This window comes from Castor canadensis, chromosome 10 (assembly GCF_047511655.1).
Source record: "Castor canadensis chromosome 10, mCasCan1.hap1v2, whole genome shotgun sequence".
In the NCBI taxonomy this organism is placed as follows: Eukaryota; Metazoa; Chordata; class Mammalia; order Rodentia; family Castoridae; genus Castor; species Castor canadensis.
In genome coordinates this window covers 11,484,312-11,509,678 of record NC_133395.1, presented here as the reverse complement: position 1 = coordinate 11,509,678, position 25,367 = coordinate 11,484,312, and the positions used below count along the sequence as shown (strand labels likewise).

The 25,367-nt window shown below is 48.1% G+C and overlaps 1 protein-coding gene across 1 annotated transcript; it reads right to left on the bottom strand.

Annotated features, from left to right (window-relative positions):
• Nucleotides 1-16,690: 16,690 nt before the first annotated feature.
• Zic5 (Zic family member 5) lies at nt 16,691-25,367 on the bottom strand. The gene is made up of 2 exons (XM_020160879.2): nt 23,788-25,367; nt 16,691-19,590 (listed from the first exon to the last, which is right to left on the bottom strand). Exons 1-2 carry the CDS (start codon nt 25,235-25,237, stop codon nt 19,148-19,150), a joined length of 1,893 nt encoding a protein of 630 aa, XP_020016468.1. The 5' UTR covers nt 25,238-25,367; the 3' UTR covers nt 16,691-19,147.

Genomic DNA, 25,367 nt, shown 5'->3' with positions numbered 1-25,367 from the left:
CTGAAGCTTTGGGGGTTTTCACACAGTGAGGAAGCCCATATTGTGCGATGAGATCAAGTGAAATCTGTCAGCCTGTCTGTTCACATCACTCTGCTATTCATAGAAAATGTACTTCTCTCCATATACAGCACCATATGCCTGTTCTCTTACCTAATTAGGTGCTGAGTGTGCTGGCTTGCTAGGCACCTATACTGTTTTCCCAGGCCTGTGGCATGGAGCGGGAGGAGGCAATGCCAGTAACTCAAGAGGCCATTCCTGGCCCTTCTGTGGAAGATTCTGCAGGAATGTCAAGACCAATAGGGAATCCTAACAGTTAATAAACTTGAAGTCAGTTTTGACTCCTGCTGTGTATGGCAATATGAGAAAAGAAAGCAAGCAAAGAAAATCATCTTTTGGATTCCAAAGAGGTCAGTCACCTCTTGTACCTCCAGCTGCTCACAGAGCCCAAACTTGTGACCCACCATTGCAGTCAACTCCTTGCAACACCTTTCATTCCTTAGTCAATCCTGTGTAACTAACTGTCCACTCACCCTGTGTCTGCCCCTGAACATTACTGGGGAAACCCCTCAGCCTGGGATTGCCAGGGCTGGGGATGGGGGAGATTAGGAATTAGTGTTTAGTGGTAACAGCCCCTTAGTGGAGGAAGATGATAACATTCTGGAGACGGATGGTGGAGTAGCTGCACAACAATGTGAATGTGCTTGTCACTGAACTGTGTACTTCAAAACTGCTAACTTAAGCTGAGTGGCAGTGGCACTCTTGTAATCAAGGATCACACTTGTAATCCTGGCTACTTGGGAGGTTGAGATTTGGAGGATTGGGGTTTGAGACCCCCCAGGCAAATAGTTTGGAGACCCCTGTCTCCAAAACAACAAGAACAAAATGGACTGGAGGTGTGGCTCAAGCAGCAGAGTGTCTGCTTTACAAGTGCAAAGTCCTGACTTCAAACCCCACTCCCACCAAATTGTGATATTTTATCACAATTTTTTTAAATTTAAATTTGACAAAACCCACTCTATTGACTGGCCTCATTTTAATTTCAATCCTAATAAACTTCCCTTTTTTTTTTTTAACTTTAACACTCTCCAAATGACTATTTCACACTTTCTCCTGCTTTCCACCTGCACCCTACACCTTTCTCAAACCTAGGCTTTAATGAGAATGTTCTAGCAATCAGACAAACATACCCCTTCAGCCCCATTGACAGAACTGCAACCACCTTTTTCCTGTATGCTTGGTCTGTGCCTTGCCTCCCATTGTGGGGGTGGAGTGTCCAGTTCTTATCAAACCAGCCTCTCACTAGGAGTTTGGGGGGAAGGGAATTACTATGAAATGGTCTCAAGAGTTTTAGTTTAGGGTAAAAAATTTTGAAAATAGTACAATATGTTTGTGCATTATTGTGAATCCAATTAATGCCACTGAATTGTGTAGCTAAAATGTAATTTTTTTGTTCTATATAATTTACTACAATGAAAGATTTGTTTTTTAAACTGTAGCCTCCTGACCTGGGCTCCAATCCATTCTGTGGAAGGAATTCCTTTATCCCTTCAGCATTCTCTTTTGCTCCAACTCCACCAACCTCTCACAGTCCTCTGCCTGTACCCCAGACCACTCGGACCAGCAGGCAGACATGTTCCACAGGCTCCTGTCTGGAGAAGACTCTCGTGGCCTCCTCCCCAACACCCCTCACCTGCTTCAGCCCTCTACTCCATCCCAGCCCAGCCATCCTCCTGAAAGGGTCTACACTGAGCTCCTTCCTCACTTCACCCACCCACAGTCCTCATAATGCCATGGATGAACTCCGGGTCCCCTCGCACAGAACCACTCAGCCTTCATGATGCAACTTGACATTCCTGACACTGTCCTTTCTAGACTGCTCCTCCCTCACAGAGAGCTCCTTCCAGGGCTTTCTGTCATCCCTTGTCCATCTGCTCAAATGTCCCCAGGACTCTTCTGGGCTCCTTCTCTTGTCCACTCACACAACTCTCCTATCTGATCTCATTCCCTCTTGTGATTTTAGATTCTAAAAAAGACTAATATGCCCTCAAAACTTCCAAACTACATCTCTAGCACTCACCTTGCTCTGGGTCTCCAGAATTTTATAACTTCCTGTCTGCCTGGCACTGCTGCAATTCCACATAAGTGACTTCTGTCCCACACTGGCTCCAGCTTTTACTAATGTCACAGTGCTGGTTTGGAGAAGCTCATTCACTATGCTTTGACGACACTGACCAACTCTGGTCCTCACTCAGTGGTTTTCAGAGGACATTTGACGATAGCTGGAGACATTTTTGATTGATTCAGTTTGGAGGGGAAGAGGCAGCTGCTACTGGTACCTAGTGGGTAGGGACCAAGGATCCTACAAAACATCTATAGCAGAGAAAAGCTCCCCTTAAAATAATAGGTACAGGGCCAGACTCTGTGGCTCATACTAGTCATCCTAGCTACTTAGGAGGATTGCGATTTGAGGCCAACCTCGGGCAAAAAAGTTCAGGAGATCCCATCTCAACTAATAATAATAATAAAATGTCTGGGTGTAGTGTTACATGTCCTGTCATCCCAGCTAGGTGGGAAGCAGACATCAGGAGGATCACACAAGCTGGCTGGGGCATACATATATGTGAGACTCTACCGTAAAACTGGCAAAAGCCAAAAGGGCTAGGGGGTATGGGTCAAGTGATAGAACTCTTAGTTGAAACCCCAGCAGTAAAAAAAAAAAAAAAAAGAAAGAAAGAAAAGGAAAAGAGAAAAGGTGCAGATTATACAGATGTAATTATTTTTATTATTAGGATCCTTTTTCTGGAAATTCTATCAAAGGTTACTCAGAGACATGTGCATTTTAATGTAGACGAAAGACATTTTTATGACTTTTTTCTACCTACACATTTTAGAGAAGAAAAGGCAGGACTGCAGCTGAGGGCCAGGCACCCAGACCACTCTGCCTGTAGCTGGTCAGAGAGCACTGACTTTGCTTCTGTTCCTTGCCACTTCACGGGAACCTTTTAAAAGGCAGGGCCAGACACAATCACTCCCAAAAAGGAAATGCCAGCAAAATAACCTCTCCTTATTTCTTGCAAGGAAAAACTGATTTCCTTTCACTGTTTAGTCTAATAAGCAGGAATCTGGGACCCTCTGGCTCCATCCTCCGTATTGTGATGCAGGGGGAGATTGTGCAACTTTCCAAGACCTAAAAAAAAAAAATCCCAGAAAAGCAAGATTGCTGTGAACAGCTACCAAGAATTTCTTTAATTTGTGGATAAATCAAGGTGTATCCATTCATATTTTCTTAATCTCATCTTAACTTTTATCCTCTTTCATCTGAATTACAAGACAGACAACAAAAGTCATACCCTCCATAAAAAAGAACAGGCGCTGGAGGTATAGCTCACTGGTAGAGGGCTTGCCTAGCACTGTGAGGCCCTGGTTTTGAATCCTACTCTGAAAAAAAAATGAGAGGGGAGGAGAATGTGAATGAGTTGAGCAACTGTTACAGGAAGAAGTCTGTCCTAATCATTGTGTGATCTCTGCCTTTAATTCCTGCTGGAGGGCTTGGCCCTGGCAGAACTGAGTAGGAGGCAGGTTTCCTGCCTGACCAAGACAGCTTCTCACACCTCCCTGTGGTTTAGCACCCCTTATTCTACTCCTGGCAGGTGCCAGGGGAGGGTGTTCCTCCACAGTAAAAAGCTCACTAGTGGCTGAGAGCAAAGATCCCAGGCGGATTCTGGTCTAATGAGGAGACCACACCCAGTGGTGGAAGTGTGGGGCTGGGCTGGCAAGGATGCTCAAGGTGGAAGCCAGTGGAAGGAGGCCAAAGCTTCTGGTGTCTAGTCAAGAACAAGATGGCAGCCAAGAAAAAAGAAGGGCCCACTCTGTCATCTGTGCGGGGTTAAGGAATTGGAAGATGGGTAAGCCTAACCCTGTAGTGTCAGAAAGTATCTAGAAAAGATCTAGAGAGAGCTGGAGAAAGTGTTGCTAAAAACACAGTTGGGGGCTGACAGTGTGGGTCCAGGTGTAGACTTTACCTGCCCAGCATACAGGAGACCCTGGGTCCCATCCCCAGAGGAGGGAGGGGACAAAGAGAGAACCAGGGATAGAACTGCGAGTTGGGACTGGAAAGGCCCTGTGTGGGGGTGGGGGGGAGGGGGCAGAAGAGAGGCTGTGGGCCGGCAGTGAGCCCTCCTGGCAGGAGGGGGGAAGCTGGCTGGAGGCTCAGCTTGGTTGGATGCAGCCCAAAAAACTTCAACTCAAAGGACTTGTTTGAGTTTAATACTTCCCCAGGAACATGGAAGAGGAAAAAAGGGAGGGAGAAAAAAAGTCAGAAATCTCTAGCGGAGGGAGTTTTTTGTTTTAAAGGACCACCTCTTGGGCCTGTCCCTAATTTTCTGGGTTTTGTTTTTGGTTTAAAAGGAGAAGTTTTATGTCACCCATGAGAGTCTGCATTTTTGTGGGATTCAAATATTCCTTAATTAGGTGTTGTCTCTTTACAGAAAGAAAAGACGCCTTTTATTTCATTTTACTTTGCCATTTTAATTTACTCCCTTTCGTGTTTAATAACTAGGCAGGGAAATGTTAAACAGCTGCTGTAAAATATTACAAACCTGCTCCCGGGGAGCACAGAGAAGGAACTTTCCAGCACTATCCTGCATCCCAGAGCGGGGTTCCTGGGGAGGCATGGAAGTCAAGGATTGGGGTGCTCTTGCCCACCCCACCCACCTCTGCAGTTGAGGTTGGGGGTGGGAGCATGGGGCAGGATGCAGGGGATGTCTGAATGGAGGGTCAGTCACTGGGTTACTGGGAATCACACATCCAATGACCTATTTGTCTTTCCTCTTGGGCACCACCCTTTTAAGGAAGGCTTAGATTACTTTTTGCCCCTGTGAAACTCAGCAAATCAGGAAAAACAAAAACAAAAAACCCACAACCAAAAAAGCAGAAATGACCAGGAAAATGTTTGGCATTGGTCTATAGACACTTGCTTTCTCAGCTTGAGGAAAATGACAGAGAAGGGGTTGCACTGGAGTGTTTCTACAGCTAAAAATGTAGAGTGCATGCTTGCTATCTAGTTCAGCTGACCGTTCAGCAAAGGGCCAGTAGTTGTTTGCAAATTGCAGAAGCCTCCCAAGGGGTCTGGAGCACAAATTTGCAGGGCAGCCCAGGGTACCGGCTTCCATCTCCTGAGCTGCGTATGATGCTATGTGCTCATTCTACTGGCAAAAGAGCCTGTCATAAAATGTAATACTGACTATAAAACAAATCAGCGCTTTGAAACGACTTGCTTCAGATGTTTTCATAAATCCCTAATGGCTCAGGCACTGCCTGCTATTGATAATATTAATGTGTTAATAGTTCCTCCAAAGCAGGAGCGCTGGTGGGTCTGGACACACACACACACACACACACACACACACACAAAGATGGGAATGCCACGGAAACAGAAGACAACAGAATTCCAGCTGTACTTTGCTGACCTTAAAAAGTCAGATCAAGTGAGAAATCGGATATTCTGAATACTTGACAGGAACTCCCTTTAAAGTGCTTTACATTGGTTTATTTAAAAAGTATGTTACAGAGGTACACATGTCTAGAAAATAGCATGTCAGCACACCCATGTTCAAAGTAGCATAATTCCCAGCAGCCAAAAAGTGGAAACAACTCAAGTATCCGTCACCAACAGGACAAACAAAATGTGGTCTATCCATATGAAGGAATATTACTCAGCCATAAAAAGGAATGAATACTGATGCACACAGTAGCATGGATGACACTTCAGGGCATTGTGCTAAGTGAAAAAAGCCAGACATGAAAAGATAAATGTTGTATGGCCCCACTTACAGGAGGTCACTAGAGTAGTTAAATTCAGAGATGGACAATACAAAGGTGGTTGCCAGTGGCTGGGGGTAGGTGGAATGCAGGACTGCTGATTCATGGGCATAGAGATTCAGTCAGGGAAGGGGAGGTTATTGTGACTGACAGTGATGTTGGTTGCACAGCATTTTGAACACAATGCTACTGAACTATACAATTAAAAATGGCTGAAATGGTAAATTTTGTTATTTTACCCCAGTTTTTCCAGTACTGGGGATTAAACACAGGGCCTTGTGTATGCAAGGCAAACACTCTACCACTTAAGCCATACCCCCAGCTGGCTTTGGGGTTTTTTTTGTTTTGTTTTGTTTTTCAGTGCAGGGTTTGAACTCAGGGCCTACATCTTGAGCCATTCCACCAGCCCTTTTTTGTGATAGATTTTTCCAAGATAGGGTCTCTTAAACTATTTGCCCCAGCTGACTTCGAACCTCAATCCTCCTGATCTCTGCCTCCTGAATAGCTAGGATTACAGATGTGAGCCACTGGTGCCTGGCTTGTTTGTATTTTTTGAGATAGGGTCTCTATAACTTTGCCTGGACTGTCTTCGAAATCGAGATCCTTCTGCACTCTGCTGCTTAAGTAACTCTGATTACAGCTGTACACCACAAACCTGGCTATTACTCCACCTTTTTAACCGGTGCTGGAAGGCATTTGAGCAATGGACCCAGGTTTCTCTGAAACTCTCCCAGGTCTCGCCCCAGGGCCTTGGAGCTCCAAGGCTCAAGAAGTTAGTGTCTATCAGTCCCCAGATCCTCATGGGGCTAGGGAAACCTTCCCTTTCAGACCCCATTCCAATCCCAAAAAGGAATGGAAGGAGCCAAGAATGACCATCTTCATGATATGGTTTCCCGGCTTCCTTCCCAACAGGCTTTGCTCAGACTGAAGGATGTGGACACAGGCTGCAATCTCAGTGGTGGGCAAGGACACTGAGGTGCTTTCAAGGCACATTTCTAAAGTCTCTGGACCCCTGCAGCCCTCTGCTTCATGCAGTGAACATAATGGACCTGGGACCAAAGTCTGGGAATGAGAGGTAGCACTACTAAGTGCAGGTCTTCCTGGACTTGCCCCACCTCTTGGTGCATTTCCTACCCAGAAGTGCTTGCCTGGAACCATTCATGGTTTTTCCCCTCATAGGTGTAAGCCTGACGGCAGAGAGTGAAGGCCCTGCAGAGGCCTCTGCCCATCTAGAAGTTTCTCTCAGTAGCGCAACAGACACTGACCCCAGGCCAAGAGTTTTCTAATGCTTGCTCCTTGGGGTTGGTTTATTTAAGAAATAAATGACCAAAGCAGTCAACCTTTGCCCTCAGCCCTCAAAGGAGGCAAGCATTGGCATAGGCCCTCCCCTGAACTTCCCTTGCATGTCATTATCCAAAAACAGGCTGCCAAGAACGCTAGGGTCCTATTGTACCACTTTTGCCTAGCTTTTAATTTAGAAAATGCCAGTCCCAGACCTTTGTCTTGGTGCCAGGTCAGGAGGATGCAACCCGCAGCTGGTGACAAGAGTCCTACAGAGATGAGGACTGTCTGTTAGCCTGATGCCCAGTGGCATTAGACGGAGAGACCCAATGGCAAAGATCCCAGTTAAATAAAAAGGGGCTGGAGCATCCTACATACCCTGCCAGGGAGCTCCACTGAACAGGGATGGGGGCAGAGTTTGGGAGTCCCACTGATGAGGGTAGGGTGGGACTGACTGCCCAGGGATATGCTACCCAACAAAGGCAGAATCATTGAGAGTCTGATTGTTGAACAGAACAGAGCCAGCTCATAGATGAAAAGCAGTTAGGGCTTAGATCGCAGTTAGGATTTGGATCCCAGAGAGAGATTTGTAATCTGAATATCACCAAGAAAACTGCACTCAGCCTCCAGATTTTCTAAATCAACCACTTCACCAAATTCCCTGCCAGCTCATAAAATGCTTCCCTGACTTGCCTGCCTTTTTTCCAAACGATGCTGTTTTATTAAACAGCGTAGGAGGTAGAAGGGGGAGGAGTGGAGAAAAAAGTTAGGGGTAAATTACATTTTAATTTAATTTTTTAATTTTTTGCTATAACTGGGGTTTGAACTCAGGCTTCAAGCTCACAAAGTAGGCACTCTGCCCCTTGACCCACCCCTCCAATGCATCTTGCTCTGATTATTTTGGCGATGGGGTCGCTCCAACTATTTGCTGGGGCTGGCCTTGAACTGCAGTCCTCTTGATCTCAGCCTCTCAAGTAGCTAGGATTACAGACATGAGCCACCAGCACCTGGCTTATTTTTTTTTATTTTTTATGAATGTCTATGATATATTTTGCCCACTTTCTCACCTCTCATTCTTTCTTCTTTAAAATTTTTTTTCTAAATTTTGATTTATTGTACATTAGTAATACTAGGAGCTTTCATTGTGATAACTCCATACATGCATACAGTGCACCTTGAATAAATTCACCCCTCTATTGTATTTCTATTCCCTTTCTCCCTCTTCACCCATCTTTCAAACTTAATTTTTTTTTTTAATGTAGTTTTTCTCAGTCTTACTTCCTTTAAGGCTGTCCTAAATCTGGTGAGGTCCAGAGTCTCCTGAGTGCTGGGATTACAGACATACACCACCATGCCCTATGCAAAGTTGGAGTTACATGTGCTATAATGTACACATTATATTACATGTGAATGTGTGTGTGTAGGCTTGGCTGATCTAATATACATTTTACCCCTTGCTGTTCCATACGCTGAAGCAGAAATGTGTACAACAGACTGAAAGGATTCTGTATTCACAGGTTTTGAGTTCTAGATATTTTCAAGAAAATAGTGCTTGGGCTGGTGCCATGGCTCAAGTGGCAAAGCACTTAGCAAGCATGAGGCTCTGACTTCAAATCCCAGTACCACAAAAAAAAAAAAAAAAAAAGAATTAGGAAAATAGTACTTTGCTCTGTGCCCATTGACATTTCCTGGTAATTCTGGAACCATTTTAGCTGCTTAGGCATGGACTCACTCTGGGGGGAGGGAGTAGAGAAGTATGTAGTGTGCTTCTCCCAGACTGTTGACTGGCTGACTGAAGGTTCTTGTCTGGACCCAGGCTGACCCAAGTTCTCAGCTGTTAGGTCCTTAGCAGCCATGCATTGGAGTGAGATCCCCACCATTCAAGGGGGCTGAGGGAAATCCTATTTTGAAGCAGGATTCCAGCTGCCCCCTGCTTCTTTTTTGTTTCCAGTACTGGGGATTGAACCAGGGCCTCACCAATGTTAGGCAAACACTCAACTACTGAGCCCTTCCTTTCTCATCCTTATGTCCAGCAGGCAAATGATCCCCAAAACCCTAGGATAGAGGGGGCCATGTGACCTGTGTCAACTTTGCTAAACAAAGGATGATAGGAGGAACAGAATGAGTATAGGATGGTGCAACCTGAGGAACAGGGGAAAACAGGAAGAGGAAGGAGGAGGAGGAGATAGGACACTGCTAAAAGTGGAAGAGTTGTCATGGCTTTCCAGACTGAAAGCCTCAGGAATGTCTAAGCTGGGGTCTCTAGCAGGCTAAGTCACCACTTCAGGGAGTACCACCAAGCCTCACAAAGAAGTCCACCCAGACATTGCAGCCACACCTTCACCTTGTCTCACCATACAGTCACACACTGCAGCCCAGCCTCTGTTTGGGACACTGGAGTACAAACTCCAGTGATCTCTCACTAGAGACCATAGGTCAGGCACCAACAGCTGCCTCACACATTCACTGCCTCCAAGTAGTATCTGCAATGAGCCAGGCCAGGCCATAAAAACCTGTGGAGAAATCCAGGACCTAGTCGTCAAAAACTCATACATACAGTGTACCTAAGGGACTTAACAGAATGAATCCCCTGGACCACCGAGTCTTCTAGGGCCCACTCGTGGGGTGCCTGTCTTTTCCTAACTGCACAGTTGTTGGCACTCGCCTGCTCCTTTGGGAACCGCAGCAGGATCATCTGTGACCCCTCCAATCCCTGTGCTGGGATCACCAGCAGAAGTTGAGTGTTTCCTGTGCTGGAGGAATCGCTCCCATTTGGATCGGAAATCAGGACTGGGACAAGAAAGCAGAGGCGTGTCGCCCACGTTTCTGGCCCTGGGAGCCGAAATTCTTTGGATGTACACAGAATTTGGCCGGAGCTGCCGCGTGTGGGGGAAAAACGATTACACTCGGAATCACGACTCCTGCGGAGCCATTACTCGCGTCGCTCGGCACGCGCAGGTTCTGGCCTGGCTTTCGGCGTCTGCCCTTCCTCACTAACCACTCGCTGGTAATTTGTGGGTCGCTGCGGAGCTACGCCTGGGGCTGCAGCCCCCCAATTAAAGTACTTTTGTAACCCAGCGAGTTGCAGCGCACGCCAGGCCCGCACCTTCTGCTCCAGCTATTCTCCCTCCGCCAGCTCCCCAGCTGTTCAAACGCATGGGATTTCACGCACAGCCTGCGTGCACACACTCGTGCACACGCACGCAGAGCACACACTCGGATCCCCTGTCCAACGCCAGGCGCACACGTGCACGAGCCTGGCCGTTTTCCTTTTGTGCTAGCTTTGCAGGCCGAGCATTGCTGCCCTTAGTCTCCTCTTCCTTCGCCACTTTCCTTCTGGGTCGCCTGGACTCCCATCCCCTTCTGCCTCTGAGCCCTGGTAGAGCCCTTGGCCTCTCCTCCTGGGAGGAGAGGTGGCCGCGGAGATGCGCGTCCGGCGAGGGCTGAGTTCTGGGACCGGCTAGGGCTGCAGGGCTGGCCTCCGGCCTGTGCCCCGTTTGTTTTTTCTTCGCCCCATGAATGCTAGATTAAGACGTAAAGATTACCCGGGCCGAATAATGCCGGGAGTCAACACTCGAGCAAACAAAAGTGCTTGCACAACTCGCCAACCCCGCTGGGACCCAGGCCGCGGGCTGGGGGAGAAAACGCGCTCCTCGCTGCTAATTACAAATAAATGATGATGTGCTCACTAAGTAATTGATTTAATGAAGTTCCTATGAAACTATTAAACCCGGGTGGAGGTCAGGCTGGAGGCGCCCCAGAGCGCCCATTGTGGGCTGTTTAACTCCACCAGGCTCCTCAGAAAGACATCGGGGCTAATAGGTGAAGTCACAGCTGCGCTCGCTGACTTCTCAGAGCGCCCGGCCGGCCGCGGGCACCCTCGCGCCCTCCTCCTGTCGCACCCTTGTGTCCCGCCGCCCGCGCCCCGCGCCGGCCAGCTTACCCACGCCACTCCCAGCCCCGCCGCCAGCTCCCGAGGGCCTCTCCAAAGGGATCTCGGGTCTCGTTAAGAGAGGGAAGTTGAACACTGAACTTGTGCACACCACCAGCAGTTGGCGGCGTACACCGCCGCCCGCTCCTCCCCCCTCATCCCACCCCCGCCACTTCGCGCAGGAACTTCAGCCAGTGTGCCACGCAGGGTGCTCGCGCGCTCTTGGCAGGGTGCCTGGAGCCCAAGCGTGTGCCCTGTGTATTGGCTGGGAGGGCTAGGAGGTGTGAGTTACGCGTGTATGTGCGTGCAGTCCGGCATGTGTATGTGCCTTCTGGGTCAAAAGGCCAACTTTCTGCATCCCTTACTCCGGCCCGGGGCCTGTTCGTTCAAAAAAAAAAAAAAAAAGTAAAAATAGAACAGAGGAGAATGAGGAAGGTGCAAAACAGATCATTCGAGTCGGGCCTGGGAACTCAAGTCTTAGGCTTTGCGGGAGACCTGCTGCAGAAGTGGCCGGCTCTCTCTCGCCCTCCCACCACCCATCTTGTCAGGATTTCTGACCCCGCCAGGCATTTCCCCGCCCTCCAGGTCACAATAGGGCGGAGGGTCCTGGGCCAGCATCTCAAGGCTGACAGATGTGAGCTCATCTCGCCCCCCAAGTGCGCAGAGCCCAGCCTCTGCAGATAGGGTAGGGACTTCTTATCCCGCATGGCTCTTGGTGGGAAATGTGACTGTCCAGATTAAAAAGGCGGAGCCTCGAGAGAAGACATCCAAATGGAGACTCAGACATTGCAGATGGATTTAAAGTTTAGGAGTACTAAACTCCTCTACTGGGCAGCTAGAATCCAGATCACTCATACCTTTCACAGAAGAAAGAACGTTTAACACCCCCCCACACACACCTGCCAGGGGCCTTGTGGTATCCAGAAGCCCGCTCCCCCCCCACACACACACAGGGGCGTCCCTGGGGCTTCAGGTTGCAGAAATCAATCTGCAAGGATGCCCTGGCCCTTGAGCCCAGCCAAGTCTTGTCGCTCCTCATCTAGAGTTGATAGAGTTTCTCATGGCGTGCATTTCAATTATGCCACAGTAAGTTGGCAGTAGGCTTCATTTTTTTTTTATGTTAGGAATTTCCGACTTCTGAAAACAATTTCTATTTGATTTTGAACCAAACATTTGGAATTGAAGAAAGGGGGAAGGCTTATTTTTGGCATGGTTGTGGATCAACCTTCAATAGAACTCCACTTCTGCCCGGGTCTCAACCTTTCATTCCTCAGGGAATATTGACAGAAGTCATTTGTAAGTCTTGCTTGAGGTCTCAGTTTCGTCATCTGTAAAATCGGATCTGGAGACCCTTAGCTGAGGTACTTTGGGGGGGTTATTTGTGATCTGTGAAGGGGAGTAAAGGGAGGAGGAAGTCAGTAAAGAATCCTGTGCACCAAGCTTTTGTCTTTCTTTGCAGAAGCGAGTCCCTTTGAAAAAATAACGCCCCACCACACTGCCTAATGGATTTTTGCAGGGCTGGGTTTTTAATTTTCTTCACGCAGGAACGACAAAAGAGATGTCCAAACCTGACGAGTCCCGCGTGGTCCTTGTTTGCTAAGCGGCACTCTCCAAAATGTGCCCAAAGCAGGGCACTCGGGCGCACTGTTCTTCCCCTCCCAGGGCAGCTGTTCACATTTTGTTCCCGTACCTCCTCCTCCCCTCACCCCAGATTCTCCTATTCCTTTAACGCCTGCTGGTGACTGCATCTCTGCTCCCCTGAGTGTAGGATGGGCACTTCTCTTCAGCCTGCAAATGAGAAGTGACATTTGCACTGGGCTCAGCCAACGCGTGAGCAGAGCGCGGGGACAGAGGCCCATTGACCGAGCGCGGCCCAGGGGCCGGCTGGCTCCGCGGCATCCGAAGCTGCCTTAATTAATACCATCTTAAATAGTCCAGCAGCCACCGAGGACAAAGTTGAAGAAAGACTTTAAGGCTGAGTGCCCCTCGACAAGCTCTTTTTCCCCGTGTCATTCAATATTTAATGCGCCCGCTTGTAATGCTACTACTGGTGCTCCTTTCTCAACAAGGACATTATTTTTTCACGGTGCCCATAGCCAGGGAAAGCCCTTTAGGCAAAGAAAATCAAAATGTTTGTTGTTTTGGATGACTTATAACTCTTGTTTAACACAAGCACTTTCAGCAAAGTATAACAAGCGCAGCCTCTAAAGCAAACAACACAATCCTTGTGACAGAGTCGGACACAAAAAGCACATTGTCTTGCGGACTACCCCTTTCTCTCGTGCTAGATGGGGGCCTGTCTCCCAGTGAACACCACGATGCCATTTCACTTTTGAACTATTGTTTTTGAGTTATTCCATGTGGTCAAAAGGAGCGAGAGGGGGGGTGTTTCCAGGCTTCTAAGACAAACGAGTTGCTTTTTCAATGCAATTCCCCCCGCAATTCTTGAAAACGGAGTTTAAATGTCACCTCCGCCTTTCTAATGGGCACAGGACTGGAGGCGACCCTTCAAAGAGCCCGGGTGATAAACGACCCTTATTAAATATGGCCCGTACTGCTGGGAAAGTCCCGCGCCAGGTCTGTGCGCCCAAGAGCGCCCTTCACTGGAGGGCTCAGGAGAGCCACAGCCTCCTCCGCCCAGGCCGAGGCCCCAGGACTTGTTGGCTGTCTAGAAAAGGGAGAAGGAGCTGGGGCGGGGAGATGGAGTGGTGGGGGTGGGGTGACGGGGGTTGTAATACAACTTCTTATCTGCCGCTCCCCAACACGCCCGTGCGCCCCAGCCCCGGAGACGTGGCGTGAAAGGTTGGTGCGTCTCCCCCCTGACTTCTTTTTGTCCGTTGCCAGTGGCGTCTGCAAGTCTGAGCTGCAAAGTTACTGATTTGCAGGCTGCATGTTAAGGCAGCCCATGTAAGTAATTTCTGCGGGCACCCCAGCAAAGGAGAACAAATCGCTGACAAAGGCGAGCGCTTTCGATTCAGCGGCGTCGTTAAGGCAACCCCAAAGTATTCCTCCTATAATAAGTTCCACTTCAAAGGGGTCCTCATTCAGCGGTGACTGCTTCGCACTTTTATTAAGTCCGGGCTTTTTCACTCTGAGGAATCATCTGTTTGGTTATTTTTCATCGTGTTTATTTTTCACTATTCACACAGTACTTGTATTAAATAAACAAAGAACAATCGCTCTGCAAATAAAAGTACTTAGGTGGGGAGAGAAGGAAGAGGAACTGAGTCTCTGGCGCCCCTGCTCCTCTCCCCCCATCCTCTGACATTACCCACTCCCCGCCCCCACTCGACTTTCTCTCCTCTTCATTCTTTCTCCTTTCTCTCAAGCTAGGAGGTTCTATAGGGGAATCAACAAAAAGCGAATATTTATATATATGTACATATTTATGTGTGTATACATATATATGCATGCACACATATATAAATATATATGTATATATATATATTATATATATGTATATATATAATTTGTTTGGATATCTCTTTCCGATCAGGTGAAAATTGAAGTAACTTGGCATGAAAAGTAAAGGTCACTGAAACTGTATCTTAATAGAGTGTCTCGAATCGCGGTGGATCCGCTGCCAGGGACTCCTTTGGCCCTGACCATTGCCATAGCAATCCTGACTTTCTGCGTGGATGTATCATAAAAGCAGTAGTTTGAATTTCAAAGAACATGCCTTTGAACTTCTCCCCGCCTGATTAGGCACTTGCGTTGTACGTGAATGTGTGCTCTGGAGTGTTTCTGCGTGTCCGTGGGTGGGTGTGGGTGTTTGTGAGGTTTTGTGCACAGACAGGAAGTGTGCTGGTAACCCCAGGACGCTTTTCACTGTGGTTCTCCTTCGCCATCCATCCAGACCTGGAATGTGTCTTGTTGTGGTACCCTAGGGATGGATGGGCAAGGAAGTAGTGATATGACAGGATGGAAGTATTAATAAGCGGCTCGATTGTTTTGTTTGCCTTGTGATCAGCCTTCCTTTCCTGATTTAAGATGATCATTTGAGAAACCAGATTGTCCCCCTCCGCAAGGAATTGTTTCCTAACCAAACTGGGACTTAAAATGCTGGTGGCCAGCTTCTCACCGGTTCATATCATCATACAGATGATACATAAACCCACAATGGTCTCCAAAAGCTTCCACAAAGCTAAAGAGATTTTGAGGACAGGACACAAATATGATGGCTGTAGACAGGTTAGGCCCAGGTTACAGGGCCTTTAGGCCCCTTTTTTCTTCAAGTCCTCAACACAATGTCACTTGTGTGGCCATCTTCAACTCAAGAGAGTATAATTCCCATCCCAAGCTCTTCCTAAGTACCTTAGCTTTTAGGAGCATTAGCTTTACCAAAGAGCAAATGAATGGGAAATATATAAACTATAAATAATCACGTGTTTGAAGATTCTCCTAGCCTGTAAAACAAAGGAAGAGGATTTAAAGTGTTTTTGAGGGCCACATTTTGCCTAGGGAAGATGAAGTCTTTGATGATAGCCAACTTAGTGTCAATAAGTGGCTTTCTTTGAGACATATTCAGATGGGAACGTCTTGCTTGCCAATTGCCATAGAAATCTTAACACACCATGAAGATTGTCCAAGCGCCAAGCCTTCCGTTCTGGACTAAATTACTTTGAAGTGGCGCAGGACGAGCAGTGGTCAATTTTAACTCTATAGACTGGACAGAGAACGCTGGGAGTGGGAGATTGTGCGTTTTAAAGCAGAAAATAAGAAGGGGAAACTTGTTTTATACACTCTATACAAGGTTCTGCTCATTGTCAGATATCTTTTATCTTTTATATTTCCCATGAATGATTCATGTCTTGGTGGCTTTGTGTCACCCTTCTTTTCACAAGAAACTTCATTAGAGAGCTATAAGTTTTCCCGTTGATTGGAGCTCTCATTTACGAGCGGTTTTCTCCTTCGTGTGCTGGTTATTGTCATCTGGCTTAAAACAACTCTTGGCAACCTGTTTCACCTTTACTACTTTTAACAAACCTGACTTTTAAAAGCCACTATAACCTTTTAGAGAAATGCTTATTGACATTACTACTGATTGTTTTTAACTAGTTGCCTTTTCAGTTTTGTATCAGCTAACAAAAACAAGCAAACATCCAGCCTTGTTAGTGTGCACAGATCCATCAATTTAAGCCACTTGATTATTGTTACCACGAACCTAATTTCTCCTTAACATCTGCCCCCAAATGCTGGGCTTAAGTTACTTCTAGTCACTCAATATCCAAAACAAATAATAAAACTGTGTCTTCATCCCCCACAACCTGCTATTTCATTCCTTATCCAAACCAGCTCCTGAAGTTCTGCTTTCACCTTGTGTCTAGAAGGTTCTCATTATCCCTCCGTCTTTTTTGTTCATTATCTTTTTCCTTTTATTTTATAGAGACTAGACACTAAAGAAACGCTGAAATTCACTTTTCAGTTTTTTTACTCATTACAATCACTAAGCATATTACCAATTTCAACAAATGAAGTAATCCCTGAGATTATGTAACCTGCAGGGATTAGTCTTCATAAATATCTTGTATTCTCTAACTATCAGTTAAATCAAGCTATAAAAATATTTTATAGCATGAGATCAAGGGAGGACAACCTAATGTTCACTACCTTGGCAACTGTTCTGCTTTGAAAGAATGACAGAGATATGCCATTAGGTAAAATGTAGCAATACATAAGAATACCTTTATTACGTTTGTCACTTCAAAATCATTTTTGCTTTCTTTCTATTGGAGGTACAATTTTTATTTTAGGTTTATCAGGAGCCAATAAATCTGTGGCAGCGTTAACCTATGCATGGCAAAATACATAAAATACATATTCTTTTGTTTCATAATAAATAAACCTGTAGAATAAAGAATAGTGCAAACTACCATTGAGAAAGTTGTATAAATAAAACAACTCATTATACATCGGGAATATTTTGTCCTAATAAGTTTAAGATACATAAATTATCCCCCCCAAATTCATACCTTTATCTTTTCTATTTGAAAGAACTTTGAAAGTGATTAATATGAAAATCAAATAAACTTTTAAAATGTAGAATTCTTTTATATTTAAGTGTTAGGTCTTTTTCTTTATAAAGAAGGGTCTGCATGTTTCATCTTTACTGCAACAATCTGAACACAACAATGAAAGTGACAGCACCATGCACTGTACTATTAATATATCTATAAACTATATGAAATCCCATCAACACAATGCAAAAGACATGCAGGAAGAGTCTTGGTTTTTCACATTACATTGTTCATTCAAGTATGCTTAAAAATATATCTTTTCATTTTTTTTTTAAATAAACCATGGATCATAAATGACAATCTTTCACCAAAATTTATAATATAAGTCTTTGGTGTGCTTTGAACTCTTCCAGAAAAAAAAAAAAGATGATATCTGAAAATAAATTAATTCAACTGTACAAATAAAAGTGTTCACATACAAATTATTAACAATGACAAAACTACATCAACCACTCACAGCACACAAACAAATTTCTACAAGCCCTGGGGAGGGGGTGTCTTCAGGGTCTCTGAGGATAAATTAGTGCTCTTTAGTTTATTCGTATGATGTTTCTGATGGACTACATTATGCACAGGAGATGTGTTGTACCAACTGAAAATAAACTGACTAAGAGTTATTGTCCTAGATCCTTGACCTTTGTTATCCTAGTCTGACAGCTCTGGCAAAGGTCACACATTCATCAGTGTTTGGTGGTAACTATACACCTTTAAAAAATTTTAATATGTATAGCAACTCCCTCCCCTCTTTTAACGTAAATCATGTACTCCAAACTGTCATTTTCAAATGGAAGAGAGTTCGGTGTGCTCAGTGCACAGGTGGAAGAAGATGCACTAAAATGTAGTTCTAAGCATAAAAAATAAAGTCTTTTCTAAAAGGTCAATACAACAGTATAAAAGGAGGGTTGGCCTGTTTTAAAAACAACAGTTTTTCCAAAAATTAGGCACGATGCTATCTTCACACCTCCTCAGACTTGACTGTGAATGTTGGCATCCCAAAGAACTTAGGACCAAAAACATAATCTCTATTATCACCCAAGAAGTTTGGACACAGTAAGGAGGCAGCATCTGAGATTTCAGATTAAAATAATAATAATAATAATAATAATAATAATAATAATAAACAAAAAACAACACCAGAAAAACAAAAACCCCAGACAGGAAAAAGCAAGCACTCAAATTTCTTCTATTTTATAAAAGATCACAGTTTCTAGTTGTCTGTCAGCAGCTATTTTTCTCTCCACTTCTGCTCCAACAATCACAGTAGCACAGCATATATGGAGATATATTAAGGTTGCTGCACCTTTTGTTTTGTTTTGCTTTTTTTTAAAATCACAGAAGGGCACTGAAGAAATAATTCTGTATAAAAATAGTGTTAAGGTGAGACCAGTAATAAAAACGTGGAAATCAAAAAGTATAAATATTAAAACTTAGAGAGTTTTTTTACAAATACTTTTGGACACAGGCACAGTCCAGGATCTGTTGGCTATGCAGCAAGTGTGTAGCTTACAATCAAGAGGGCTTTGTAGAATTAGGGCCCTACAAGGAGGCTCAAAAGCAACCTATGTTATGGTGTCAAAGGCATCCAAGAGGCAGTCTGGGAAACAGAGGACCTGGTTGCTATGCTTAGTTCTAACTTAATGTTCTTTTCTCCCCCTCTAAAACACATATACATCTTGCATTGGCAGTGTGTAACTCCACTAATCTCTCCATTTGTTTTCCATGGTACAATTTGCCCCCAGTCCTGTACAATGTACAAGTACAGCTTGGTTGCAAATTTAATTTGTTTGTTACTACTTTTTTTTTTTTGAGGTGCTAAGAATGGAACCCAGGACTTCATGCATGCTAGGCAAGCGCTCAACCACTGAGCTACATCCCCAGTCCTGTTTGTTTTTAAGGAAAAAAAAAAAAAAAGCCCAAATATCTTAATTAAATTAATTAAATGTACCAACACCATAGGGTTTTATACTGAATAAATAGGGCTAATTAGACCCAGTGGCAAGTCTGAGTCACAAGTTTGTCTCAGGCTTGGTATTGTCTCAGGTTAGGATGTGGTCCAAGGACTCCTACTTATGATTTAATTTAGTAATAATAACAAATTCTAATGTATCGTCCGCACAACTTCTGGGTTTCCATACATTTCCTCATCTTCAGACTCGGAGGTGGTTCCATTGCTGGAAGGTGTGTGGAGGTGGCTGGGGGCCCCAGTAGCCTGGCAAACGTACCACTCATTGAGGTTGGTCACCTGAGGGGACAGAGTGCTGGATCGACTCCTGGCTGGGTCCAGCACAGGGGATAAGGGGTCACCCACCGGAGTCCCCACTGATGAGTAACCAAGGGCTCCTGGAGAAGGTGGGGGGGACTTGCAGTGAATCTTCATGTGCTTCCTCAGAGAACTTGGGTGAGTGTAGGATTTGTCGCAGCCTCGAATCTTACAGTAGTAGGGCTTGTCACTGGTGTGGACGTGGGAGTGTTTCTTTCGATCGCTGCTATTGGCAAACTTCCTGTCACAGCCATCAAATTCACATTTGAAAGGCTTTTCCCCTGCAACAAAACACAGGAAAGGTTAACAATGGCTTTCCAGAGACCTCTCTACCAGAGATATCTCGGAGCAGAACCCGGGATGCGTTTCCCATTCTCCTGAACAGCAACTCCCAGCCTTATTCCTAATTCCTCTGTTCCAGGATGGAAAGGGAAACCATAAGGCAAAGGACAGGCCTGAGTCCACTGGCCTGAACATTTCACTTGGACCTGGGTTGTGAAGGACCAGAGGTCAGCCCCTGTAATACCACAGAGGTCTAGGTGAGATTCCCATGGCTGGAGTAAGGTCCAAGGTGTGCCACTGAAATCCACCTGGGACCCCCATACTACTCCCTCATTCCTCTCAGGGTCTGAACACCCCAAACTACAGGTAGAATAAAACAGTATTTCCAAAGTCATTGGTGGGGGTGAGAATTGAAGAAAAAGAGAAGAACAACAAACACATATGCTAAATTAACAGTAAGATAATAATAAAGGCGTTTGTTTCAGAGGGTTCCTAGAATTGCACTGATGGGAAGTAACAGCAGGAGAGGAAAGGAAAGAAACCAAACACTCCTCTCTTTAAAAATAAAGGCACCTGTGAAGCATACAATCCTACCACTAAGATTTACAAGGCTGGAGGGGCGGAGAATAGGTTGTTGGCCTCTGCCTTCCACCAGCTTCCCCCATAAGTCACAGGACCAGGAAGAGCATGGCAGAATAAAATCTGTAAAGACATCAGTAAAGACCACAGCCTTAGTAGAACCTGCCAATTTACCTTACGTCCTAAGAAAACTTATTCCAACAGGTTTGTCCACTGCTTAAGGATCTGAACACCTTTTAAAAAAAACCAACAGGGTGTTTTGGCCTATCCTCTCTTCAAGCTGGTCTAGCCATCCCAAGAACACAAGGCCTTCAACACAAGGCCACTAGTCTAGGAAGTGGAAATGCTTAGTAAGACAATTAAAGAAATTCAGCCATTCTACCCCTTGGTGTTAAAAGGCAAGGGGAAGACAGCAGAACAGCATAACTGAGTTTCTTCTCTCATCTTAGTATTTATGAATTTGACACATTAGAGTTCATATAGGAATAAGTCATCTCGTACACATTGTACAGTATTTTCCTCTTACATAAAGATTTTAAAAAGCAGCAGCTGCTCTGGTGACATACCAGAGACAGCATTTTTCTTTGTTTTGCATAACTTACTTAAAAAAAAAAAACTATTAAAGAGTGCTTGGAGCACACAAATTTCTGTGGCGAATTTTCTTACTCCCTCCATAGAAATATTTCAGTGTCATCTGTTTTGTTCTCCCCCCTCCCCCCCATATTGCACCAGCAGAGTAACAGCTTTAATGCCAGGAAATGTTAGCACATCTGAAAATATTCAGATGCCTGTAATGTAACTTTCCCTACCTGGAAATATTGCTTAAAAATGAAATTAAACAGTACTCAAATATACCTCCTACATTAATCTATAAGCAGGAGGAAAACACAGAACTCAGAACTCAGTGATAATCATAACCTCTAAAAACTCTTTGATGAGCTGCAACAAAAAAATCACTTCTTATCAAATCAAACATCAGTGATTTGATTTCTGTATCTGGTTTTTAAAATTGGAGGTAACTGTAATTTAACATAACATTTTTTAAAAACAAAATTACAATTAGCCCTTCTTCAATATGGAGGCATACGTGGTTTTATATTCTATGCAAATGTATAGTGTTTAGAATTCTCATGTTTCTGTCCAACCTACATATCCCGGATTGTGAAAAACAAACACTTTGAAGATTGCGGTTTCCTCCATGGCACAGTAAGCAGCAATAAGAACCGGTAAAGGGAGATAGGGAGTGGAAGGAAAGGTGGAAATTATGGATAAATGAGAGATGGAAGGGGAGGACAGAAGAAAAAGAAGCAAGTTATGATAAAATGGCCCGTGTTATTTAGGGCCACTGAGCAAACTCCACCTAACAAGAAAGGCTGACAGGTACCAGTGTCCACATTTCAGATGCCGACAGAGAAGTCACACCAAATTTAACTATTTACAGTGTTTTGGAGACTGGGTGCCTGTGGGAATGCACTCTGTGATTGTTGCCCAGGTCTGCTTGCCAATTCTTTCTAGAGTGAGGCCTGGAGGCAGGTTATAAACTCAACAGAGGGCACGTGGATCAGGAAACAGGCCTTCAGGAGTGGCCTGGGGATTAGCCCTTTGATCAAACTGTTCTGGGATCCAGAATAACCCTCAAACGCAGCAGTGTGGTAAGGAGGGAGGGAAATAAGCCTGAGATGGGTCGTCTCCGGACACAGTGCCCAATGGCTAAGTGACCCAGGAACCACCAAAACGCCAGGCACGGAGATACGCTTGACCAGCAACCCTTCTGCGGGGACTCCACCCCACACGCTTCACCCGGCGAGACTCACGCGGCATGGGGGCCGGGGTGAGAAATGCAATCATCCGTGCGACGTGGAACCAGAAAATAAACTGGCTGTGGGTCCCCTGCCCCCAGCACGCGCTCCCACGAGCCATGCCCCGCCGCCGTTCGTGTCAGGAGTTGGCCTGTCCCGCAGGGGTCGGGAAAGCCAGGATGCAAGTCAGTTCCGCTGGGTCAGGGAAGGGAAGATCCCCTCGCCTGCCCTGGCCCGCGAAGGTGAGAAGGGCCGCGGCCGCGAGCACCGCGTTAAGAAGATCCCTTTGGGGACCCACTGCCCAGGCCCTGGCCCTGGCCCTTGCTTCGCCGGAAGTGCTGGGCAAGGAGCAAGCAGCCGACTTAGCTAGCCAGAACGTTTTTACGAGGGCCTCGTGGGAAGTTTCCTTTTGGAAAAGTCATTAAGGCGGATTGATCCCGATTAGAAGGGACTCAGGAGAACCGTGGTTCCAGTCCGCCCTGCCGGGCCCACAGGAGCAATGCCCCGGGCGCCAGCTCTGGGTCACCCGGACGCTGCTGCTCCTGCAGAGTCCCTATGGTCGCTGGCCCGGCGTCGGGGCCCTAGCCCGGGGCTGCCTGCTCGCCGCGCCCGCGCCGATAAATCAGTCAAGTGATTACTGAATGTAAACTCCAGTTCCTTAAGCGTCCTCCGAGGAGTAATATTGTCTGTGCTATAAATTTAGCCTGCGCCCGCGCTCAGCCGCGATTCCACCCGACGCGTCCGTTTCAAGGGGGCACGAAAGCCACATGTGGGGCCATCTCTCCGCCCCACGCCGCAGCCCCAAAGGCATGACAACTCCAAAGGCAGGGCGTGGGGTGCGGTGGGAGGAACCCCCCACACTAGTTCCTCGGCGGGGTAGGCCTAGCCTAGCGAGGGAGCAATCGGCGTCCTCCAACTAGAACCTTCCCTAAAAGGGGCAGAATTCAACTTCTCCAGCACCCAGTACACACTCGGGCGTTGGAGATGTGTTGAGGGCGTTGCGTGATGGCGTGTGCGGGTGTGTAAATGAGGTGGGAGGGTGTATATGGAAGGAAGGTGAGGGCATGTTGGTGTCAAAGGAGGGTGTGCACGAGGCCATGAGTGTGCGAGCCGGGGTGAGAGGCGTGTACGTGAAGGTTGTAGGAATGGGGTGGGTGAGAATGCGTGATTGGCGTGCGGTCTTCTGGGGCTCGAGGGTGCTGTGCTCTCCTCTCGCCTATGCACCCCGCCCCGGAGAGAGGCACAGGGTCCCCTCTCCCCCGAAGGGACCACACCAAGCTGTCCAATGCTGCAGCTAATCCCACGCGCCCCTCCCACGCCCGCTGTCCTCCATGCAGCGACCCCGCAGGGCCAGAGACCCGTGGGGAGGGAGGCGCCGCAGGGGCGACTTCAGCCCCAGGTCCCCCCCTCCCCATGGCCTTCCCGGGGCCGGGCGGGTTTGGGGCTGCCGACCGTCCTGAGCGCCTTCCTGTTCCTGCTGCTGCTGCTGCTGCTGCTGCTGCTGCTCCCGGGTGGTGGCGGCGGCGGCGGCGGCGGCTGGAGCGCGTGGCCGGTCCCGGCGGAGGGGCTGCGGGCGCGCTGGAGACTCCGCCGTGTGGGAAGCCAGCCCCGGCGGGGCCTGTGTGTGCTATCGAATTACTTATTCATAGAAAAAAAGGGGGGAGAGAAAAAAGAGAAGTCACATGTCCGGGTTATACGTATGCGAAGAGAAGCAGCAGAAGGAGGGAAAAATAAAAGCGAGCAGGAGGAGAAGCAGCAGCAGAAGCGGCGGCGGCGCAGGAGACGACGGCGATGGCGCGGCCGGGGACAGACACCCACCTGTATGAGTGCGCTTGTGGATCTTGAGGTTCTCGGAGCGCGCGAAGACCTTGCCGCAGCCCGGGAACGGGCAGGGGAAGGGCTTCTCGCCTGTGTGGACGCGGATGTGGTTGATAAGCTTGTATTTGGCCTTAAAGGGCTTGCCCTCGCGTGGACAGTCCTCCCAAAAGCAGACGTGGCTGCTTTGCTCCGGGCCGCCCACGTGCTCCACCGTGACGTGGTTCACTAGCTCGTGCATGGTGCCGAAAGTTTTGGAGCAGGGCTTGGCACCGCCGGCCGGGGGCGGTGGCGGCGGCGGTGGCTGCCCGGCCAGCTCGTCGGGGTCGATCCACTTGCAGATGAGTTCCTGCTTGATTGGCTGCCGCATATAGCGCAGGAAGGCCCCGGCCGCCCCTGGGAGGTGGGGGTGGTGCTGGTGCGGGTGCTGCGCGGACGCTGGTGGCGGTGCCGGGGGCGGCACGTGGTGCTGCAGGTGGGGCCCAGGCCCTGCGGCCGCTGCAGCCGCTGCGGCAGCGAGGTTCAGGTTTAAGTTCACGGCTCCGTAACCGTGCAGGGCGGCGGCTGCAGCGGCCGCCACCGCCCCGTAGTGCGCGTCCCCCGAGCGCGGAGCGAAGGGCGGCTCGGCGCGGCCGTACAGCTCGGCCGCCGCGGCTGCCGCCGCCGCTGCCAAGCCCAGGCGCATCTGGCCGTTGAGCGGGTGTGGGTGGCCGCCAGGAGCCCCCGGAGAGTCGTGAAGAGCCGGGAAGAGCGCCGGGCCACCACCGCCGTCCGGGCCCGCGTAGGTGCCGCTGGCGGAGATGAACATGCTGGCCGAGTGGGGAGGCGGGGCCGGGTGCTGGGGGGAGCTGGTGCCGGGCCGCTGCTCCCCTCCGAGCGGGGCCCCGTGCATGGCCGCCGCGGGGGCCGTGGCGGAAAGGTCCCTCCGGAGGACGAAGTCCCTGCTGTGGCCTTTGCCGCTGCTGCCGCCGCCGCCACTGTTGGTGGTGGTGTAGCCCGAGAGGGCAGGAGGAGGAGGCGGGGGAGGCGGAGGGGGTGAAGGGGAGGGAGGAAGAGGAGGGGCTGGGGGCGGGGGCGCGGAGGGCTGCGCGCCACTGCTGCCCCCGCCACCCGGGTAGGTGATGGCGCCTGGGTGCGCGGCTGAGGCTGCTGTGCGGGACGCAGCCGCTGGAGCCTCAGGCTGCACTGGGAGCGCCTGGGAGGGAGGGCTGAGGCCCTGCGTGCTCGCCTGGGCCATGTGCTCGGGTCCGAGCGGAGTGACGGCCACGACGGGGTCAACGCCCAGGTCCCGCGGGTGGAGGTGCGCAGCAGCGGCACGGAGTTGGGAGTGGGCGGGCGGGCCGGTCAGCACCGGGAAGCCTGTCATATTCTGAAGCGGTTGGGCCTGAGCCGTTGCCAAATCCCCTAATCTCAGCGCTGGCGGGTTCCTCTTGCTCAAAGGGGGCTCCATCATAACTACACAATCAGACCCATAGACTCTCACTGGGGGGACTTTTTTCCTTCTGCCCGCCTTCTAAAACATGTATATATTAGGCGCTCTTTAACTTCTTTTGTCCTGGCCTCCTAACTCTGCTTTTTCCTGT